The following is a 21,954-nucleotide window of genomic DNA, read 5'->3' on the forward strand; positions in this document are numbered from 1 at the left end:
GACATATGGAGATGTCACTTTATAAACTCCACCTTAACAGTAACCAACCAGACAGCTCAGATTCCCTCTAAAATCGTCTCACCAGTCAAAACAAAGTGGCCTTGAATACAAGTCTGAGATTCTTAACAAATAGTTTGAAAACTCATTTCATTGCTCAGTATGTTTATTAACAGTATGTTTAGGCTGGGTGGTGGTGGGGCACTGCACACCTTTAAACCCTGCACTCCAGGAGGCGGAGGCAGAGGCAGGCGGATCTTTATGAGTTCCAGGCCAGCCTGGGCTACACAGTGAGATCCAGGAAAGGCACAAAGCTATACACAGAGAAACCCTGTCTGGGGGGGGGACGGACGACCGGAACAACCAGTGTGTTTATATTCAGTATGGTAAATTTAAACTATGGTTTCTCACCTTAAGTTTCTTCATCCAGAAAGTTCAACACACTTAGCACCCACTGCCTCAGAACACCCATCCCAAAGCTTCAAGAGCTCAACTGTCAACTTAATCTTTTGACAAGAGGAAGAGAATGAGGCAATTTCTGTTGTCTTCCCTCAAATATAAGCCACTTGAATTCTGTGAAACAAGTTCAAATCGAAGCCACAAATCCATCAGGTCTGTATTCCTATACCTTTCAACCAGCCAAAGTCTCTACTAACATTGTTGCAGGTCAGTAGTGGTAGACCATATTGATCTATATGGTCAAACACAGGAGCATTGCCCCAACTGACAGTCAGCGGATTGTTAATGTTAATCAGAGGGGTGCCCAGCTGTTGGTAACCAAAGCTTTGACTTGCCGATCTTTGCGCACCCTGTAAGGATGCCAAACACTTCAAGAACCATTTCCCACTCTCCTCAATCTACTTCTGGGATGCACACCCACCTCCACTCACAACTGTGTTTGGGAGACTGACTGGATCTAAGACCATTCAATCAAACCAAGAGAGCTGGAGGCCAGGTTCCCCAATGTTGGAAAAAGATCAGAGGCAGCATTCCAAGCCAAACTGTATCCAGCTTTATTAAAGATACTTTCCATAAACAATCATGGTTTTTCAGGCAGGACATGGGCAGACAGTCATTAACAGTATACAAGAACTTCCAAACTCCCTTCTTGTATAGACTACCAAAATCAGAAAGCCACTATAAAACCCGATGAGTCTTCATTCGATGCTTTGAAAAGGGGGAGAGCTTAGAGTGAGGGCTGACAGTTCACATTGAGGATGTTGTTTAACAACTTTTCACAAGCCGACCCTGACTTTCAGGAAACCAAACGAACACGGCAGAATTATCAATCTGAAGATCCACAATCTTTTATAAAAGGAACCGCTGCTCTTTTGAGGACACAATGATACCACTGCAAAGTCCAGATTGCCTGATAGACTGGCAAAACCAATTTTGGGGGTCAGGTTCCAACAGGTCTCTGTTTTGAAGGGAGGTAAGTCTATGTTGATGGTCCAGGGGAGGAAGACACAGAAATGAATTTAGTTTCCCACACTAGGCCATGGTGGTCACATATGTCAACACCAGGTCGTCTCCCCTGAGAGCCAAGAGGAGTCTTTCAAAATTAGCAGGGAAAGATGTTTTCCAATATCAACCATCATCAATCCAGCTTGGGAGACATTTTGTTAGTGACACATGTTCCTTCCCCCCCAAAACAATGAAGTGTTCTGTGTGCTAACAACATAGCTTAAAAAAAAAAAAAAAGTAAAACAAAATTCTGCATTTTTATAAAACTTGATAAAAAATAGTATTTCAAACTGTACAGTCACCAGAAGTACACAGTTATCAAAAATGCACACATTTCACTTGGCATCTCCAGCACCTTCAGCTTTTTGTGCCTAAAAGAAAAAGAGATAAAACCAACACATCAATTAAAATTTATCTTTGCTTATAGTCTATACATGGTATCACTGTTTCCATGATAAAATCCAGGTTTTTGGGTCCTTAAAAACACCAAGACTGCACTTCAAGAACGGCACTCATCAACTTTACTCAATCACCCCCTCCACTGATGAACTTGGGAAGATCAGAAGCCCCAAGGTCACTTCCAGTTTTAAAATTTCACACTGCAGCATGGGGGACACTTTGGGACCGGAAAACACAGCAGTGCCTTTCAGACTGTAATACAGTTTTGGAACTGAGGATTCAGACAGGAGGAAAGTCACACCCTACTGGAGTGATCCAGATATAAGGGGTCATAGACAATTTTGTAATCAATGACTCATCTGACGCATACCCAGCGGAGAGCAGGGCTGCCACTGTACCTGGTCTGTTTTGGCGTCTCCGTTCTCTGCAGGATTATTCGCATCCTTCCCGGCATCGGCTTTCCCCTTCTTCCCTTTGGGGACCTTCTCTCCCTTCTAAAACCAAGGAAGGGCGGATGGAACAGTTCTTCATTTTGTACACCAGGACATAACCTACCACGTTCTGCAAAGCAGGCTTGTCTATCAAGACACCCCCTCCACTGGCTAAATCACAACTTATGCTGCTCAGCGTACAACGTCCTTTAAATATAAGTTACAGAACACGACAGCTAAAAATAGTCTTTAACAGTCAAGTGTAGTCTTCTGGAACTCGTGCCAAGGATACCAACACGACAAATATCAGGAATAAGGCTACCAAAAGAACTTACAACATCCACTGATGGAGTCACCATTATATTGAATTAGGTTAAGGTGGTGAAGGACGGTTCTCTTTCTGCGAAAATTACCAATCTAGTATTAGCACTACAGTCTCTGAGTGCCGCTTACCTTTGCAGGGGCCTTTTTAGGCTTGGGCTCTGGCTTTGGAGGAGCAGGTTTCTTATTTTGGTAGGCAGAGGGGAAGAGGAAACTATTAGTACGATGGACCAAAAGAAACAACCCCCAAACCACAGCTAGGCAAGCCCCTCTTCATTGGGATTGCCTTTCTTTTACAATCTAAAAGTGAGCTGCTGCTTTGGTCATAACCATCAGAACTCAAGACAACGGTAAACTCCAGATGTGCAACACCACAATTTACTCAAAACCAGCTACAAACTATAATTCAATGAAACCAAAGGGACCCCCAAAATGTTTCCCAACCGCAGGGTAAGTAGGAAGAAGAATTGAGTATTCACACTTACAGCAGACAACCTTGCAGATCTTCTCTGTGGCTATTAAAATAAAAACAAAGTCAGAAAAATAAGCACGAGTTTCACGCCGGGTTTTTTACGCATTCAAGTGAACACACAAAACAACTCTAGGGCACTTCCAGACCAGGGGCTGTGATCAAATACCAAATCCTACCAAGGGAGCCCCGTGGTGTTTACTACCCAAGGCTTTGTGGGTAAGACTCACCTCGTCCTTCACCTTGGCTTTATCTCCTTTAGTATCCCCTTCAGCCTACAAAAGGATAAAAGACCGAAATTTGTAACCTCGGAAGTAAATCTCAGTCATCGAGAACTTAACAGAAAGTGACACCACGTTTCCAAGACGTATCCACTCCGTCTCTCTTAAAAGTAGCTCCAGTGGGGATGGCGCCCAACTCAGGCCCGCAGGTCCGCCGTGCAGCGCGGGAGATGCTGGAGCGGGGCCGGGGGAGCCGGCCGGCGCCACCAGCCAGGCAGGAGCAACAGCTGCAGATTGTGCAAACAAACCCCTCCGGAGGCGGAGCCCGGCGCCGTTGCTATGGCAGCCGTCGAGGGCGGGAGCTCGGGGAACTCGTGGGCGGCGACGCGCGGCCCCTGCGCCGGGAACGTGGGCGGCCGGGGGGGCGGAGCCACGCCGCGGCCCCGCCCCTCGCGGCGTCAGTTTTTTGGCGGCAGAGCGCTCCCCCGCCCGCCCAGCCGAGCGCCGCCTTCCCGCCCTTTCGGGTTTGAATCGCCCGCTCGCTCGCCCGCCCGGAGGAGGGGAGGGGGCCGCCGGTGGGGGAGGGGGCGCGGGCGGCCGAGAGGAGCGGGATAAACAGCTGCCAACATGGCTCCTCCCGCCGCCGCCGCCGCCGCCGCCGCTCCTCCAATATGGCTTCTGGCGCCCGCGGGCAGCGCGCCGCGCGGGGTTCGCCCGCGGCCCGACTCGGGCTGGAACCGCGCGCCGCGCCTGCTCTGCCCGCCGAGTTGGGCGCCCGAGGCGAGCGGTGGCAGTGGCGGCGCCCGGGCGCCCGCGCGCTCGCGCCACGTACCTTTCTTTTGGGCATGGCGGCGGCGGGGGACGTCGGCGCTGAACGCGGGGATGCGGCGGTGCGCGGGGTCGGTCCGTCCGGGGGTCGTTCTCGCTGCTTCTTCACACTGCTCGGGCTCCGGGGGGTTTATAAAGTTTTTATAGCGCTGGGAGCCCCGGACCGGTTAGAACCGGATTTCACCTCCCGCCGCCGCTCATTGGCCCAGTTGGGGTCACGTGGGCGGGGTTTAAACTCACCTCCTCTGGAGTGAGGAGGGGGTGTAGGGGGAGGGCGAGCGAGGCGGCGGCGCGCCTTGGGGGAGGGGGCGCGGCGAGGGAAGGCGCGCGGCGGAGGCACTGGATGCGGGGCGGGCGAGGCGGCGGGCTCGGGGTTCCGCTCCCGCCCGAGCTGGCTTTTGCAAACTCCCAAGTTCCTTCCACCTTATGCAACCCTGCTGCCCACTTCTCCAGCCGTGCGACACCGGGCACATCTCGGCCGCTTCCCTTCCTGCTCCCGCTGGGGCCCCGCAGAGGGTTTGCGAGGCCTGCCCGCGCCGCCCAGCTCCACCGGCGGCGGGAGGCGCGGGCGGCAGCTCCGGGGGCCACGGGCTCCGGTGGGATGAGAGCGAGGCGGCTGGCGTGGCGCAGTCGGACGTGCACCCTTCCGAGCCGCCTGCCACCTTGGGGAGTCCCTCCGTGCGCCTCACCTGGAGAGCCGTCCCCGGGAGGTGGGGGCATGGGCTTGGAGTGGAGACTCCACACAGGGGAGCCTTCGGGTTCGGCGGGGCAGGTAGGAGCTGTCCTTTCAGCACCTACTGCTCAATCGCCTCCCCAAACGCTGACGAGCCCCCCAACATCGGATGGGTGGCTTCCTTAAGTCCCTGCACGTCCGGCCCCCTGGACCCGTCACAGAATGGTGGAGAAAAGCCGCCAACACGGTCTGCGAGCACTCCCCTCCCCCTAAGCCCTCCGGGTCTCGGATAAAGCTAGCCCAGCTGCCCCCACTCGACAGAGGCCACCAAACCTGGGCTTTGCAGATGCCACAGCTGGCGAAATCCCTCCCAGTACACTAGCATGCCGGCTTGCTTTCGCTTGCGGGAGGAAAAAGCCGTTGAAGGAAAGCGCCGGAAGATTAGGAAACAAGTAGACGAACAGGTGTGATGGCCCAGGGGCCCCTCCAGTGCACCCCAGCCCAAAGCCCAGCGGTCTGGAGCTCGCCAAGCGCACCCGAGGGAGGCTGCTAATCGCAGAAGCAAAGCAAGGCGTTCTCTCGTTAGTTACTAAACAAATCTTACATCTAAGAATTAAAACAAAAATCTATTTGACACCGAGATCACAACCGGCTAAACATCTGCAACAGGGTGTTGGGCGCGTGAGTGCAAAACACACAAACAGGTCCCACCTCAGTTTTTGAGGCAAGGGTTGAAGCTAGTTGGCACGAACCGTACCAGCAGAAAGCAAACCTCCAAATCAAGCCTTCTGCAGCCTTTGCTTCTGGGCAGCAATGGATCTGCCTCTTCTCTCCACTCCCACAGTGCCTCCCGAGGCAGCCCCCCACCCCACCCCCCACCCCGTGCACCTTTCCCAGAATACAGGTCCCCAGGCTGGAAGATACCTTCCCCATTAATCACCTGAACTGTACTCCAATCGCAAGAGAAAGTCAGCCAGGACTCAACAGCCATGCTTGCTGGGCAGATTCCGTTCGCTGCCTCCAGCCTCTCATTCCCGCCTTAATTGTAGGGCTCCGCATTATAGCCACATAATTCATGCCTCCCTAATTAAAGCTGTCAACAGCCTCATTGTAAAGCTGGAAAATGTACAGCACCTGCTCTTGGGGAACTCTGTGCCAGGGACTGGTTTTGGGGAGTGCCAGGTGTACAGGGGGCCCTGCCAGAGGGTGCACTGATTGGCTTTGGGGTGCAGTGTCAGGCTTTTACACTTGACTCTGAGAGGAAGAATGAGGGCCACAAGGTCACCAATGACAGGTGTCTAGGCACAAAGCGGGGTGTGTGTGGGGAGCAAGGCAAAGAAAGTTAGAAATCTCCGAGTACATGAACGTGCTGGGGAAAAGGTTTGCAGACAGAACGGGAGACCCAGAGTGGCATTTGGTCAGAGCGCCTGGCTAGTATTTACTGCTCTGGAGGCATCTGCGGCAGGCTAGCTCTGCAGACCTTCCTTCAAAGGCAGTAGCCTCTCCTCAAACCCATGGGTGGCAGGGGATCTTGCCTCTTCCCGTAAGTCAGCGTGGGCCCTCACAGGCTGAGGGCCTGCAGTGAGCGCCACCATGATGAGAGTCAATTGTCTCAGGACCCACTTGGGGAGTCAGGTCAGAGCTGTGAGGAGGAGCCTTCAAGGGAAGGAGACAGTCAATCAGGAAATGCTAGGTCTGCTCAGTCCTGATGTGTTGAGTTGGCCTGTGTTGGATTAGACTTTAGGACCTCTACAGGCCCTTCTGCTACCCTGTAGCCGTGGAGGGGGTTGGGTCTCACTGGGTAGTGGAGCCTGGCCCCATGCCCTGCAAGGGGGAGTAAAGCTTGTGTGGGCTGAGTCAACAATAGGTAATTGGATTGTAATCACCCGCCTGGCTTCCATGAGCCATTGGGGGCGCTGAGCCTTTCAGTGAGCAGTCAGTCCTGGTGGTGGGAGGGATGGAGATTCAATAGCAAATCCCAGGTGGAGGGGCAAGGGGAGGGGCAGCAGATGGGCAAATTTCCTTCCCGTCCTTCCCACCCCTTTCTTTCCTGCCCAGTGCTGCTGGCTGCCTATCAGTTATTTACCAGTAGATTCAAATCTTTTGTAAAAGTCACATGGGGGGCTTAGGCAGGATACCGAAAGGCCTGGGTTTTGGGAAGACCTCTTCTGCATGTTGAAGGATATGCTAGTGGAAAAAGAACATGCATCCAAAGACGGGGACAGGAAAAACAGGTGATGAGTTAGGGGCCCCTGGTCTCCAGATTATCAGTGACTGGTCTTGGACTTAGTGTAAACCTGGGAGACCCTCCCTCAAACTCTAGTGGGGGGGGGGTCACTGTCACAGGTAACCCAAAGGTGTCTGTCTACAGGTAGTAGGCCTTGCCTTTGGGGCTCCCTGAATAGCAAAGGGAGCACAATTCATCAAAAACAGAAAGGTGCCTTTCACAAAGAAAAGAAAAGGAAGTTGGGGCCCAAGAGGCACAGGGCAGGGCAAAGTGGCCTCATTTAGGCAGATGCAGTGCCCAAAAGTGCCAGCCAGTCAGCCCGTTTCAGTTCCAAGGCCTTCAGGAAGCCTTGGACTCGCTCTTCCCGTCTGGCGGAGAGTCTGTGCAAGCGCGTCCGTCGGAGCTGGGCATCGCCACTGGCCTGGAGCCCCTCTCGAAGCAGCTGCTCGGTCACTGCAGCCTGGTCCTTCTCCAGCTGGCGTCTCTTCCGCTCCTCAGCGTACGTGTCTCGGGCCTTCTGCTAGAAAAAAAGCCAGGTTTGGGGTAGGGAGATAATTTTAGGTGTCGGTAGAGATGGGATGGAGAAGGTGGGAAGAAGGTTCGGAGTGGCCAAGTAGACAAGCTCTGGAGAGTTTCCACCAGTGTGGAAAGGCACGCCTGTTACACAGACAAGCCAGCAGAAGTCCATCTTGGCTTGTTTTATGTGGAAATATCTGTATTTCTTAAATTCTTTCAAGCTTACACTTGGAAACAGTTCAACAGTCTGACTTCTGATTCTCTGTAGTTGCAGGAAGATCCTCCCCAACAATTTTTGGTTTTTTTATTCATTTGTAAAGTGGGGGCTGTGCCTACCTTGAAGAGAGGTTTAAGGGATTAGGGTAATAAATGCAACCCCACTCTAACACACAGGCAGGCAGAGGAACAGTGACTTTATATGCTGCTGCTGTCTGCTGTCTGAGACGATCTTCTCTGGGTCTTCTTATGGTTCCTGGGTCAGTGCGAGGTGCCGTTCTCCAGCTCCCTAGTCTATCTTCAGGGTCCAGCTCTAGACTTGCCTCTTATAATGAAGACAGGCTTGACTGTCTGAGCAAACAGCCCTCCTAAGAAGGCTGAGAAGCAAATTCAACTCTTAAGCCACTTACTGCTGCCTAGACTGGGTATTAGTCTCCTCATGTCTGCTTTCTGTTGGAGAAGAATCCCTCCATGGCTCCAGAAGCAGCAGGGCCCCAGGAATCAATTCTGACAGCTGGTGGTGATCAGAGTCTCTGCAGTACCTCTGAGACTATATATATATATATATATATATATATATATATATATATATATATATATATATATATATGTTGTCTTCAGACAACAAACTCTTCAAGAGGGCGGGGACGACTTTCCTCTCTGGCACCTGAGCACTCTGCATATGAAGTGTTCCCTCACTTAACATACGATCACAAGAGGACAGGAAGGGTGCTTGTGGCAAAAGCGGGAACTCCCTTTAGAACAGAAGAGGCCGGCTTGTCTCATGGACTGTTCCTGCCAATCTGTCTGGCCTACAGAGTCTTGGCAGCAGAGCTCCTCACGCCGAACCTGTCCTGTCCTATCCTAATCAATCTATAAGTCCTAACTGCTATGTCTCCACTCTTTTTTCTACATGTTATGCTCACAAACACATCATCCATTGTCTCACTGACCTTCAAAATAGAGCTGTGAGCAGGCCAGGTGGTGGCATATGCCTTTGATCCCAGCACCTAAGAGGCAGAGGCAGGTGGATCTCTGTGTTCTAGGCTACTCTGGTTTACACACAGCAACCAGGACAGCCAGAGCTACATAACAGGGAGACCCTGTCTCAAAATACCAAAAACAACCCCAAGAAACAAACAAACAAATTACTTGTGTGTGGGGGAACAGCTCAAGTTGGATCCCAGAAACCAAAGGTGGCAGAATGTGCCTGTAACCCAGGCCCAGGGAGGGAGAGAGGATATCCCTGAAACCTACTGGCCTTCTAGCCTAGCAGAACAGATGAACTTCACCTTTACAGAGATCCTGTCTCAAAACATAAAGGTGGGGGGCTGGCAAAATGCATCGGTAGGGAAAGGTGCTATTTCATCCTGACAACGTGAATTCAATCCCTGGAACCCATGAAAAGGTGAAAGAAGATCTGGTCATGGTAGTTCACACTTTTAATCCCAGCATTCAGGAAGCAGAGGCAGGCAGATCACTCTAAGTTTGAGGCTAGCCTGGTCTACAGAGGGAGTGGCAGGCTAGCCCAACCTACATTATGAGTTCCAGGCTGGCCAGAAGTATATAGTGAGACCCTGTCTCAAAAACAATAAAGAAAGTGGAAAGTGAAAACCAACTCCACAAAGTTGTCTTATGACCTCCACATACATACTGTGGGACACTGTGTGTCTACCCACATTATACTTAAACATATACACTAATAAATAAAATTAAAAAAATAGGATGAGGAAGATCAAGGAAAGACACCTGATGCAAGCTTACATACACACACACAAATAAGTACATGTATCATATACATACACTAACCACACCACACATAAAAAAGTAGCATGAATTTTCTCAGGTCAGAATGAATCTGCTTAAAGCCCTGAAATTTGAGAAATTCCTGTCCAAAAGACTCTCACTTTTCTAAGACTATATTTCTTCTTCTTCTTCTTAAAAAAAAAAAAAAAAAAAAAAAAAAGATTTCTTTTTTTCTTTTTTCTTTTTTTTTAAAGATTTATTTATTTATCATGTATAGAGTGTTCTGTCTGCATGTATCCCTGCAGGCCAGAAAAGGGCACCAGACCTCATTACAAATGGTTGTGAGCCACCATGTGGTTGCTGGGAATTGAACTCAGGACCTCTGGAAGGGCAGTCAGTGCTCTTAACCCCTGAGCCATCTCTCCAGCCTGCTATTGAATATCTTTTTTTTTTTTTTTTTTTTTTCCGAGACAGGGTTTCTCTGTGTAGCTTTGCGCCTTTCCTGGAACACTCTTGGTAGCCCAGGCTGGCCTCGAACTCACAGAGATCCGCCTGGCTCTGCCTCCTGAGTGCTGGGATTAAAGGCATGCGCCACCACCGCCTGGCTCCCGCTATTGAATATCTTACACAAAACTTTTCAATCAGTTAAAATAAACCAGCTATAAAAATTAGTATAATTTATTTTATTTTTGGTTTGTAGCATTTTAAAAATTACGTATTTATTTAAAGACAGGGTCCTGCTATGTGCCCTGGTTGGCCTGAACCTTCTAATGGAACCAGACTGGGCTCAGAGCTGTGACGACCCTCCTACCTCTGGCCCCTGTGCTGGGGTCACAGTCGTGTGTCGCTAGGCCGGCTCCAAGGCTCGTTCGTGCTCCTTCTTAAAGTAAACAGTTTGTACATTAATTAATTTTATGAGTACGAGTGTTTTGCCTGCATCTATATGTATATGTACCTGTGTATGCCTGGAGAGGTCAGAAGTGGGTACTGAACTCCATCATAGAGATGTCTGAAACTGAACCAGGATCTTCTAGAAGAGAAATGGGTATTCCTAACCACTGGGCAATCTCTCTAGCCACCTAAGGCTTTTTCTTTTTCCTTTTTTTTTTTTTTTTTTGGTTTTTGGAGACAGGGTTTCTCTGTGTAACAGCTCTGGATGTCCTGGAACTCACTTTGTAGACCAGGCTGGCCTTTAAACTCACAGAGATCGTCCTCTCTGTGTAGCCTTGGCTGTCCTGGAACTCTACAGACCAGGTTGGTCTTGAATTCAGATCCTCTGCCTTCCAATGCTGGAATTAAAGACATTGACCACCATACCACACCCAGCTTAAGTTTTTTATTTTATTTTATTTTTTTAAAGAAACAAGTTTAGATAAGAAAGAAAGTTGTTTTGAAGACTTACTTATCTATGTGTGTGAGTGTTTGCTTCCAGGGATGTGTGTGCACCTTGTGCATGCCTGGTGCCCCCCGTGGTCTGAAGAGGGCACTGCATTCCCTGGAACTGGGGTTAAGGATGGTTGTGAGTCACTATGTGGGTATTCTACAACAACAAGTGCCCTAAACTTCCAAAGCATTTCTCCAGTCCATAAATAAAATCTAAATAAATAAATAAATAAATAAATAAATAAATAAATAAATAAATAAATAAAAGGAAAGGAGAGATGGCTCAGTGGTTAAGAGCACATGCTGCTCTTCTTGAGTGTGGTTCCCAGCATTTACGTGGCTGGCAGCTCACAGTCACCAGTAACTCCAGCTCCAGAGGATGACACACACCTCTGGCCTCTGTGGGTAGCTGCACTCATGTGTATATAACCAACCCCCGCCCCCATTACTAAAACTAACAATAAATGAAAACAACAAAGAGCAGGTTTAGGGCTGGAGAAGCAGCTCAGTTGGTCCAGTGCTTGCCTAGTTACATGAAGTCCTGGATTTACTCTCCAGCACCAAAGCGGTTTAGTCTCTGAGCTCTGCCTCTGGCCCCTTAAAGTCGACGCGATTTTTCTTTACCAAATGCCCTATGAGATTCTGTCCACCCCTAAGTCCTCTGCTTGTGTTACTTCCACCTGCCAAGCTTTGCATGACTAAGAGGCCGGCCTCGACGTGCCTGCGGCCGACGTGCCTGCGGCCGACGTGCCTGCGGCCGACGTGCCTGCGGCCGACGTGCCTGCGGCCGACGTGCCTGCGGCCGACGTGCCTGCGGCCGACGTGCCTGCGGCCGACGTGCCTGCGGCCGACGTGCCTGCGGCCGACGTGCCTGCGGCCGACGTGCCTGCGGCCGACGTGCCTGCGGCCGACGTGCCTGCGGCCGACGTGCCTGCGGCCGACGTGCCTGCGGCCGACGTGCCTGCGGCCGACGTGGCGTGTTTCCCAGGCCTTCCCTTAGTATTCCCTGCGGTAGGCGCTGCCCTCTCTCATCGCATTCTATCGTCACACCGGGTGTTGTACACTGCCTTACTACCGCTGAGAATCCCCTGCCCTGTTTGCTTGTTCACTGTCTATCCAACAGAAAATAGAAGCCCCGTGAGGGCAGAGGCCTTGCCTGGCTGGGTAACTGCTGGTCCTCCTGAGCCTGACAACATGCCTGATTCGGACTAGGGAGTCAGTAAACATTTATGAAGCAGACAGAGCCTGTGACGACCCCTCTACAAACCACGTGCAAAGCCCGGAGAAACCTGAGCTAATGAAAGGCTTCTGGGCATTCCAATTAGAGGTCTACACACAAGACTATCAATGCCCCAAAGCTTCACACACCAGGCTCTCTGGGCTTCCTGCAGGGCCAATTTACTCTCCCTTTATATACACAACTACTGGGCTTAATTACCTGCTTTCTTTGCCTATAGTTGATTTAAAACAGTCAACAGGAAGGACAGGGAGGAGGGGAATGCAGTCAAAATCAGCCGCCGACACAGCAGGAGACAAAGAGGAAGGACTTAGAAAAGTACACAAGAAGTCTCAAAGCCAGGTACTTCGGGCCACCTAGCTTCACATCCACAGCCCTGCTCTTCAAAGGCATCATTGGACAATAAAGTGCTTGAGCCGGGAGTTACCATTATCACCATCTTTAGAAAGTGATTATTCTAATCATCATCACCATTAGCAACTGCTAGGTACATTGTAGGTGTCAATGAATTACAAGACCTACTTCAGAATGTTTTTCAGCAAGAATGTTTTCGTTTCAGAGGGAGCTTCAGTCACGTGGGGAAATCCTTATTGGCAGCAGGTAACCGAAGCTTTGCCGGTTTTCTTTTCGCTTGTTCTAAGCCACCTTGTTCAAATCACTCGTATTTTGAGACTCAATGATAAAACCCTCATAATTCAAGTGACTAATGCCAAGAGTTCAGAACGGGGTTCCTGGACAGGTTTCAGGGATTCTGTGAACCCCAAAAGGATTCTATGTAGCGGAGTATAAGTACCATCCTATGGAAAGTAGACCTGGTTTTCATTGGACATGTTCTATGGTTTTCATTAGTTTCCCAAAAAGGGCCCGAAGAACAACAAGCCTTCTGGCTTACATCATCCCTTCTTCCTGGCCATTATTTCTCCAGACTTAAGAAACAGCTGATTTCAAAATTCAAGTTCCTGGCTCTGTGGCCTTGGCACAGTTTGTCTCTCTGTCCCTGTTTTCCTATCGCAAAAATGAGGACACGCAGTCTGTTATATTTAGGGAGGTTAAACAGATAACTATACGAGGACCAGCGGAGCCCCACGATGTCGGCAGCCCCGCCCACATTAGCAGGGGTAATCCCCACAGAGTCAGCAGGAAGACAATGCTGTTCACAAGTTCTGCAGACTTCTACTGTCACACATTTATTAATGGCCTTAAGAAATCCTCCTGCCTCAGCATCCCACTAGTAGTACAGGTGGGTGTCAGCAGCTATGACTTTATCTAGGATAACATCTTCAGGAAATAATGAATAATCTGAGAAGCTTTCTCCTGTCTCTTTAGGACACCTTATTCTTACATCATATTGGTCTCTAAACAATGTTTCATTTTCTTTTCCCTTTTTTTTTTTTTTTTAAGACCAGGCCCTTGCTGGCCTGAAATTTGATATGTAGACCAGGCTAGCCATGAACTCAGAGATCTACCTGTCCCTGCCTCTCAGTACTGAGGTTAAAAGCCTATAGTATCATGTCCCAGGCATTTTTCCTCTATTTACTCATTTGTATACGAGAGACTAAGAAGATCTACCTGACTGAGTTCTTGGGAGCAGTAAGAAGTGAGGTGCTGCATGTGAAATATTCAGCATCTGCCACACAATAAATGACCAGTGGGTGGCAGGTATTATGAATATAATGATCATCATTAGGTTTGTCAAGAAATGTGTGGTGGGTAAAGGCACTTGTCACCAAGCCTGACAATCCGAGTTCAATCCTTGAGACCCACATGAAGGAGAGAACAACTTCCAAAGGCTGTCCTCCACATATACACTATGACACATACATGCATTAATTATGGCATGTCTATGCACACAAACACATATACAAATAAATAAATGTAATAGAGTTTTTTTTTAAGTACACAGCAAGGCCCAGCACAAGGTAGGTCTGTCTGTGCCAACCTCTTCCCATCCTATCCTGCCCAGCGCGTACCTGAAGTGCACTATGGTTCATCTGAAACTGCAGAATGGCCTCACAGAGGTTCCAAAATGTATATTCTGGCCACAGAACAGGCTGGAACACCAGGCAGGAATGGGAAGTCTGGTAAAAATAAGGAAGAGAGTATGAGTTAGTCACACCCATGGAGCTGCACTGCTGGTCAGTCCTCCAATTTGGGGGGGGGGGGGCGGCGCGCAGCAAGCTGAGGGGAAAGGCCTAGAAACAAGACGGCACAGGTTTCCAGAGCTCGGCATGTTTCTGCAGCCAGCCCATTTCCCTCATTGTTGGAAGACAGAGCACGGGGCAGTCAGATCACCTGCCTGTGGCAAAGCAGGGCCAGACTTGATAAATGTTTACACCAGTCTTTTCCCTGTTTTTCTTTTTTATTTGAGAGACAGTCTCACTGTGTAGCAATGGCTGGAAAGGAATTCATTATATAGAAATCAGGCTGTCCTGAAATTCACATTCATCTGCCTGCCTCCTGAGATCTAGGATCAAAGGTGTGTGCCACCACACCCAGCTCCACCACACCTCTAAAGCCAATTTTAGGACTATGACATAACATCTGGATTATGTTATTGGCTCTAGGAGGTCATCCTAGATGCACACAGTCCGATAAAGTCAGCCAGAACAAATGGCAGCTGCTCTTGTTATTTCAAGTAGCAACAGTGTGACATTAGGTTTCAGCCCATGGGTTCTGGAGTCAAGCAGCCTTGAACTGGCTGAGTTATTTAAGCTCTCTGGGCCTCAGCCTCCTCAAGTCTAAAGGAGAAAACACGGAGAGTCTGGTTTTATTAACTATAAAGATTAAATGTATGAAGGAAAGTACAGAACAGCGTGGACATGAACTATCATTACTACCACCGGGCTACCCCTGAGCCCTGAGTAGTCCTGAAAGCCAAGGCTTACCGTCTGCTGCATTAAACAACCAAATGCCTCACATGGGACAACTTGTTTGCTATTCTAGACCAATGTCACCTTCTCCACAGCTGTTACCAAGATACCAAGTATTTTCTCTGGGATAGGAGGAAGTACTGCCATAACAGGGTTTCTCTATGTAGCCTTGGCTGTCCTGGAACTCACTCTGTAGACCAGGCTAGACTCAAACTCATAGAGATCTGCCTGACTATGCCTCTTAAGTGCTGGGATTAAAGGTGTGCACCACCACCACCTGGCTGAGAAAGTGCTTTTTATTTTGTTTTGTTTTTAAATTGTGAGACAGTCTCACTCTGAAGCCCTGGCTGGCCTGGAATTTGCTGTATAGAGCAGACTGGCCTCAAGCTTCTTCTTCCCATGGCTGCATGACTTGCTGAGAGTCTGGACACGCCAAGCAGTTTCCCATTTACAGAGAGGAGGACTCAGTTCTGAGTTGGTCACTCAGTTGGAACTCAAGCGTTTTTTTTTTTTTTTTTCCTGAGGAAACTGTGGTGATATATTGTGCACCCTAATAAACTTTGCCTGAAGATCAGAGAACAGAACAAGCCACTAGATTAAACATAGAGGCCAGGCGGTGGTGCCATTGGCCTTTAATCCTAGTACTCAGGAGGCAGAGATCCATCTGGATCTCTGTGAGTTCAAAGCCACCCTGGACTACATGAGATTGACTCAGTCTAGGAGAGAAACAGAGCCAGGCAGTGGTGGCACACACTTTTAATCCCAGTACTTGGAAGCACACATGCCTTTAATCCCAGGAAGTGATGGCTGGGCGGAGAAAGGTATATAAGGCGTGAGGAGACAGGAACTAAAGGGATATTTTTTTGACAGAAGCATTCTGTTCAGCTAGAGGCTTTTTCAGCTGGAGGCTTTTGGGTGAGGATTTCAGTCAGAGGATTTGTGGAGTTGGTGAGGTGAGACATGTCAGTGGCTTGTTCCTTTGTCTCTCTGATCTTTCAGCATTCACCCCGATATCCGGCTCTGATTTTTTATTGAAGACCTTTTTAATATTCGTGTTACAGCAAACAGTCAGCTTCTGTGGATGACTGTCCTCTGCTAAGTCTCCTTTTTAAAGGCATAGGACTCCTTCACCTGTACGGTGACCTTTTGGTCCTTTACCAGTATATTTCTCTGTCTTTCTCTTTCTTCCCACTTTTCTAGTTCCTTTCCTCTCTCCTCCCTTTCTGTCTTCCCCAAAAAGTTCCAGGGATCAAACCAGGGCATTGAGCATGCTCAGCAAGCAGGGTAACATTGAGCTACAAATCCAGCCCCACAACTGTGGTTTCTTAATCTCAGCTCAATGTAAACTTTAAAAATGTGATCTGAGCAGCAGAATAACCACAGAACCATTAAATATACACTGTATTTCCTTGAAGATAGACAAAGATAAGAAAAGCATTCTCAGTCGCTAGCTGTTAGTTCCCTGGGCTCTTTCTCTGGGACTGGGGCTTGCAGACCAGGCAAGGCTGGTTGGCCAGAGCTCCAGGGATCCTCCCGTCGGCTCTTTACGAGCACTGGGATATGGAGTGTGCACCATCACAGCAGGCTTTTTATATGGGTGCCAGGCTCAAATTCAGCTTGTCATGCTTATGCACCAAGCCTTACCAAATGCACAATCTTCTTAGCCCCTCACTTTTAAGACCGATCCATTAAAATTCCTGGACTTTGACACATGAGATATTTCCAAATTGAGTCTCCCTTAACCTTTCCTTTTTTTTTTTTTTTTGGTTTTTCGACTCTGTGTAGTCCTGGCTGTCCTGAAACTACCTCTATAAACCAGGCTGGCCCCAAATTCAGAGATCCACCTGCCTCTGCCTTCCTAGTGGTGGGATTAAAGGTATGCACCATAATACAGAGTTTTTTTTTTTTTTTTGGTTTTTTGAGACAGGGTTTCTCTGTGTAGCTTTGCGCCTTTCCTGGAACTCCTTCTGTAGACCAGACTGGCCTCGAATTCACAGAGATCCACCTGCCTCTGCCTCCCAACTGCTGGGGTTAAAGGCGTGCGCCACCACCGCCCGGCTAATGCAGAGATTTTTCAACAATCAATAGTCCTAATTGAATGTGAACTTTTAGGGACTACCTATGCTGGGATAACTGAGCAAAAAGGCACCAGTAAGCCTGGGAGTTTAGATACAAGCTAAGTCTCTCATGAAATATGCCTGCAGAGATGTAGCCCATGTTCTGAAGAGGACACTACTAACAGAAAGGTAAGGAAGGGTCTTGGTGCTAGAGTGACTGCTGGGTTAACCAAGGTTTCAAGGGCCCATTCTCTGAAAAGGGGCATTTGGGCAGTTTTCATTAGGGTAGGATGCTCTGTTTTCCCTTAGGACGAATGCCCTGTACTTCAGATCGCAAGAACCACATTGTACGCGCAGGCTCGGGTAACTGTTAGCAGGTACAGCCTACAGGTGTTGCTCTGGATGTTGGCCCTTGCTCCTGCAATGGTGCAGAACGGGAATGAATCACTCTCATTCAGGGTTTGGGTACAGTTCTACGATTCAGCCCAACCCCAAAATAACATGCTCCAAAATAACCTACCTGCCAGAGCAAGAAGTCACTGAGCCGCACTTCTCCCGAGGTCCGTATCAGGATGTCAGGATGAGGAGAGTGGTTGCTATAGAGGCACTTATCGAGCAGGGACTCAGAGACATCACTAAGGCCATTGGGAAACAGAAGCACACATCTCTCTGTAGTACTCTCTTGGTGGACTTCCATGCGCAGCCTCCCAGTTCATGGACCATTATCAAACACATTTGCCAGTGGATCACCAACCCCAAGAATGACTTTAAATCTGCACAATCACATACAATACTTTTTTGGGGGGTGGGAACATTACTAGGGTTGAACCTAGGGCCTTGGTACATGCCAGGCAAGCACTCTAACACTATATCATCCTAAGCCCTTCGTACGAAGGGCATTCATAACCCAGTTTTACAGCGACAGAGATGAAGCGTTTGCCCAAGCACAGTTCCCTTTAGGCCTGAATCCAGATGTGTCCACTGTGCTGTTGCATTCCTTTGAAGTGTTGCTTTTAAAAGGCACCTGAAGACCTAGCATGTGAAGAAACACTATGCAACTAGGTTTCTTTCCTTTGTAAGAAAATTTAGGGCCAGGCGGTGGTGGCGCATGCCTTTACCAGCGCTCAGGGGGCAGAGGTAGGTGGATCTCTGTGAGTTCACAGCTGCCTGGGTGCCAAAGCTACACAGAGAAACACTGTCTTGAAAAGAAAAAAGAAAATTGAGGGATGGAGATGTGGTTTAGTGGTAGTGTACCTGCCTCAAATATATAAAGCTCTGAGTTTAATCCCCAGTACTGCTGAAACACACCTGAAAACAACAAAAGGTGTGTGTGTGTGTGTGTGTGTGTGTGTGTGTGTGTGTGTGTGTAAAGAATGAAATCAAGAAAGCCTCACATTTTAGTAACAGTGAGCTGGTTAAGAAGGAAGAAAAGACTTTTCTCTACTTATTGATTTATGTTGGAGATTGAACTCCAGGCCCTACACAGGCAAAGCACACACCACATACCGATGAGTATACCTCTTAACTCACGGATTTAAAAAAGGAACGAGCTGGCAAGATGGCTCAGTGGGTAAAGGTGTTTGGCATACGAGAGTCAGGCAACCTGAATTTCATTCCTAAAACCCATGTAAAGGTGGAGAGAGCAGAAACAGAACTGATGGAGACTGGCGGCGGCGGCGGCATGTTCTGAAGTAGAACTTCCCGCTGGCAGGAGAGGATGCGGCCCAGCTGCCATCTGCTGGCTCCAGGGACTGTTTACCCATCCTAACAAGTACACATGGACAGGACCGGGACGCTCCAATGTAAGATTTGTAGCTGGAGAAGGGGAAAAAAGACTAATTTTCCTGGGAGAACATGCTTTCGGTCACAGGGTCAAGAAAGCAGAACAGGGGCTGGAGAGATGGGTCAGGGGTTAAGAGCACTGGCTGCTCTCGCAGAGGACCCAGGTTCGATTCCCAGCACCCACACGGTGGCTCACTGCATACGGCCTCTGCACATATATGATGCACAAACACACACGTAGGTAAAACATCCATACACGTAAGATAAAAAATAAAGGAAAAAAAATATAAAAAAGAGAGAATGAAAGCAGAAATATCTGAGATGAGTATTCAAAACCAGAATCTAAGCTACATGAGGTAGCACATGGCTATAATTCTAGTTTGGAGGCTGGGAGAAGAGGGTCAGGAATTCGAGGCCTGGGGTACATGGGAGGTTCTATCTCAAAAAAAAAAAATCACAAAATGAGGTTTAAAAACATACTCATTGCTGGGCGGTGGTGGTGCACACCTTTAATCCCAGCACTTGAGAGGCAGAGCCAGGAGGATCTCTGTGAGTTCTCTGTGTGGTCTATAGAGTGAGATCCAGGACAGGCACCAAAACTACACAGAGAAACCCTATCTCAAAAAAAAAAAAAAAAAAAAAAAAACCAAACCAAATCAAACCAAAACAAAACAAAAAACCTTATTAACTAGGTGCTTTGTACATGTTTATTTTTCAGCCACCTTTTTGAAAGCACAGAGGAAAATGTATTTTCTGTATAATCACCGAGCAAACAATATTTGCTTATGACTGGGCAATAAGAAGGGTTCAGATAGCCTGGTCTAGAGAGCAAGATCCAGGACAGGCTCCAAAGCTACACAGAGAAACCCTGTCTGGAAAAAAAAAAAAAGAAGAAAGGTCCTGGGCTGGGCGATGGTGGCGCACACCTTTGATCCCAGCACTCAGGAGGCAGAGACAGGAGGATCTCTGTGAGTTTGAGGCCAGCCTGGTCTACAGAGTGAGTTCCAGGACAGCCAGGACTGTTTCCCAGGGCTAGGAAGACAGCTCAGTTTGTGAAAGTGCCTGCTGATGGCTGGAGGCGGAGGCTGGAGGCTGGAGACGGAGGCTGGAGACTGACTCTCCAGAAGCCTGTAAAAACCAGATGCAGGAAGTCAAGTGTCTGTATGGAAGAGGTGACACAGCAGAACCTCCACAAGTCTGAGGGCCAGCTAGAGAGGCTTACACTGCAGCAGAGACTGGGTCTCAAATAAGGTGGAAGGTGAGGATCCACACCGGAGGCTATCCTCTGACCTTCACGCATGCACTGTGGCATGCATGAAACTGTACCTCCACACGTAAATTAACCAAACAAATAAATGAATGTAAAAACAATATGTACATTATAGAGTCTGGGAGTAAAAGTGTCTAAGAGCTGAGTATGGTGGTAAATACCTGTAACTGCAGCATTCAGTAGGCTGAAGTAGGAGGACCAAGAAACTGAGGTCAGTGCTCTCTTAAGAGGGCATATATAAAACTGGAACAATGCTGGGTGGTGTCGATCGCCTTTAGTGCCAGCACGCGGGAGGGCAGAGGCGGGTGGATCTCTGTGAGTTCGAGGCCAGCATGGTCTACAGAGTGAACTCCAGGACAGCCAAGGCTACACAAAAAAACTCTGTCTTGAACAAAATAATAATAATAATAATAATAATAATAATAATAATAATAATAATAATGTAATTTAAAAACCTGGAATACAGAAAATTGGAATGGCCCTTGTGCTTACTCAGTAAATGGTCACAAGTAAATTATCACACAGGATGGAGGACCCCAGGAGGCCAAGCAGCCTATTCAAAGTAACTCCTTGACAGTTTATTGACTACCCTTGAGGGCCAACCTTATTCCTTATTCCCTAATTCTAGGCTCACAAACAACCTGTTAATTTGGGTTTTGTTTTGTTTTATTTTTTGAGACAGGGTTTCTCTGTGGAGCCCTGGCTGTCCTGGAACTCACTCTGTAGACCAGGCTGGCCTCAAACTCACAGAGATCTGCCTCCCTCTGCCTGCTGGGATTAAAGGCATGCGCCACCACCAGCTACAACCTGTGAAGAGGTGCTGAGCTGAGATGTCAGCCTCTTGACCCTGGAGATTCTATCTGCCCTGTTGACCCGAAAGCCCCCAGAGGCAGATTACAAAAGGACAGAGTCAGGAAGACAGTCAGGAAAATCTCCTGGGAGTGAGCAAGGTGTAAGTCAGTGGGTTCTGAAGCACAGCATGAGGGTAAAGCATGTGATACCAGGAGTCAGAGCAGTTCCTAGGAGCAAATATATATTAAGTCTGCTTGCTAAATTAGAGTATTCTTTCTAGCATAAATATTTTCCACTATTACTTCAATTATTATTATTATTATTATTATTATTATTATTATTATTATTTTTGGTTTTTTGAGACAGGGTTTCTCTGCGTAGTTTTGCGCCTTTCCTGGAGCTCACTTGGTAGCCCAGGCTGGCCTCGAACTCACAGAGATCCGCCTGGCTCTGCCTCCCGAGTGCTGGGATTAAAGGCGTGCGCCACCACAGCCCGGCCAATTATTATTTTATATATAAGACTACTCAAAACATGAATCATAAAGCATAATATAATGAACAACTATGAAATTACCCCAAAGCTAATTAGCAATAACTTGCATCTACATCTACCTGGTCTCATGGTTTCTGTCTCCCTCTCCCTCTCTGAGGAAGTACTAGAAACTGAACCCAGGCCTCGCACATATAGCTCAAACACAGCCCCACTCCTCTATGTTCCGCTTCTGCCTTAACAGCTTGACTGCCTCCTGTCCCCATCCACTTAACCAGTCTCTTAATTTCCCTCAACAGCCAATTTATAACCTACACCTTAATTTACCCTTCTAGAGCATTAGCACCACCATGCCAACATGTGCCAACCTCCTTCTCAATCTGTACCAGCAAATCCCCTTTTGTGCCCGGTAACCCAGACCATAAGTGCCAATCAGCCCTACAGGCTCATAAGAGTTTCTCAGAACTCCACCCTTGGCCTTCTACTCCCAGGAGACTCTCTTTAGCTCCCTCTTGCCCCTCCTCAATCCATCACCCTACATGACCTTCCTGCTGGAGAACCTCTG

The 21,954-nt window shown here is 48.4% G+C and overlaps 2 protein-coding genes across 3 annotated transcripts in view; both read right to left on the bottom strand.

The window, feature by feature from the left end:
- Positions 1-994: 994 nt before the first annotated feature.
- Positions 995-4,851, bottom strand: LOC121827406 (non-histone chromosomal protein HMG-17). Its single transcript, XM_076565363.1, has 6 exons — positions 4,135-4,851; positions 3,312-3,356; positions 3,098-3,127; positions 2,745-2,795; positions 2,259-2,354; positions 995-1,832 (listed from the first exon to the last, which is right to left on the bottom strand). The coding sequence occupies exons 1-6, from the start codon at positions 4,147-4,149 to the stop codon at positions 1,797-1,799; spliced, it is 273 nt and encodes a 90-aa protein (XP_076421478.1). The 5' UTR covers positions 4,150-4,851; the 3' UTR covers positions 995-1,796.
- Positions 4,852-5,410: 559 nt separating this feature from the next.
- Positions 5,411-21,954, bottom strand: part of Dhdds (dehydrodolichyl diphosphate synthase subunit) — a 33,009-nt gene continuing 16,465 nt past the window's right edge. The window contains exons 7-9 of one of the 2 annotated variants that reach the window (XM_006975637.4): positions 17,576-17,690; positions 14,099-14,206; positions 5,411-7,547 (exon numbers count right to left, since the gene is read on the bottom strand). In XM_006975637.4, the coding sequence (XP_006975699.2) occupies positions 7,311-7,547; positions 14,099-14,206; positions 17,576-17,690 (460 nt within the window). In that variant the 3' untranslated portion in view covers positions 5,411-7,310. Of the gene's footprint in view, positions 7,551-14,098; positions 14,207-17,575; positions 17,691-21,954 lie in introns of both variants that reach the window. The other variant, XM_006975636.4, reaches the window with a different exon arrangement.

This window comes from Peromyscus maniculatus, chromosome 2 (assembly GCF_049852395.1).
Source record: "Peromyscus maniculatus bairdii isolate BWxNUB_F1_BW_parent chromosome 2, HU_Pman_BW_mat_3.1, whole genome shotgun sequence".
Classification (NCBI taxonomy): domain Eukaryota; kingdom Metazoa; phylum Chordata; class Mammalia; order Rodentia; family Cricetidae; genus Peromyscus; species Peromyscus maniculatus.

Excerpts from the sequence above, each read along its gene's own strand:
- LOC121827406 (XM_076565363.1), bottom strand. Across the intron at positions 3,128-3,311 it reads AAGCCAAGGTGAAGGACGAG|CCACAGAGAAGATCTGCAAG; the intron begins GTGAGTCTTACC and ends TTATTTTAATAG. Across the intron at positions 2,355-2,744 it reads CTAAAAAGGCCCCTGCAAAG|AAGGGAGAGAAGGTCCCCAA; the intron begins GTAAGCGGCACT and ends CCTTGGTTTTAG.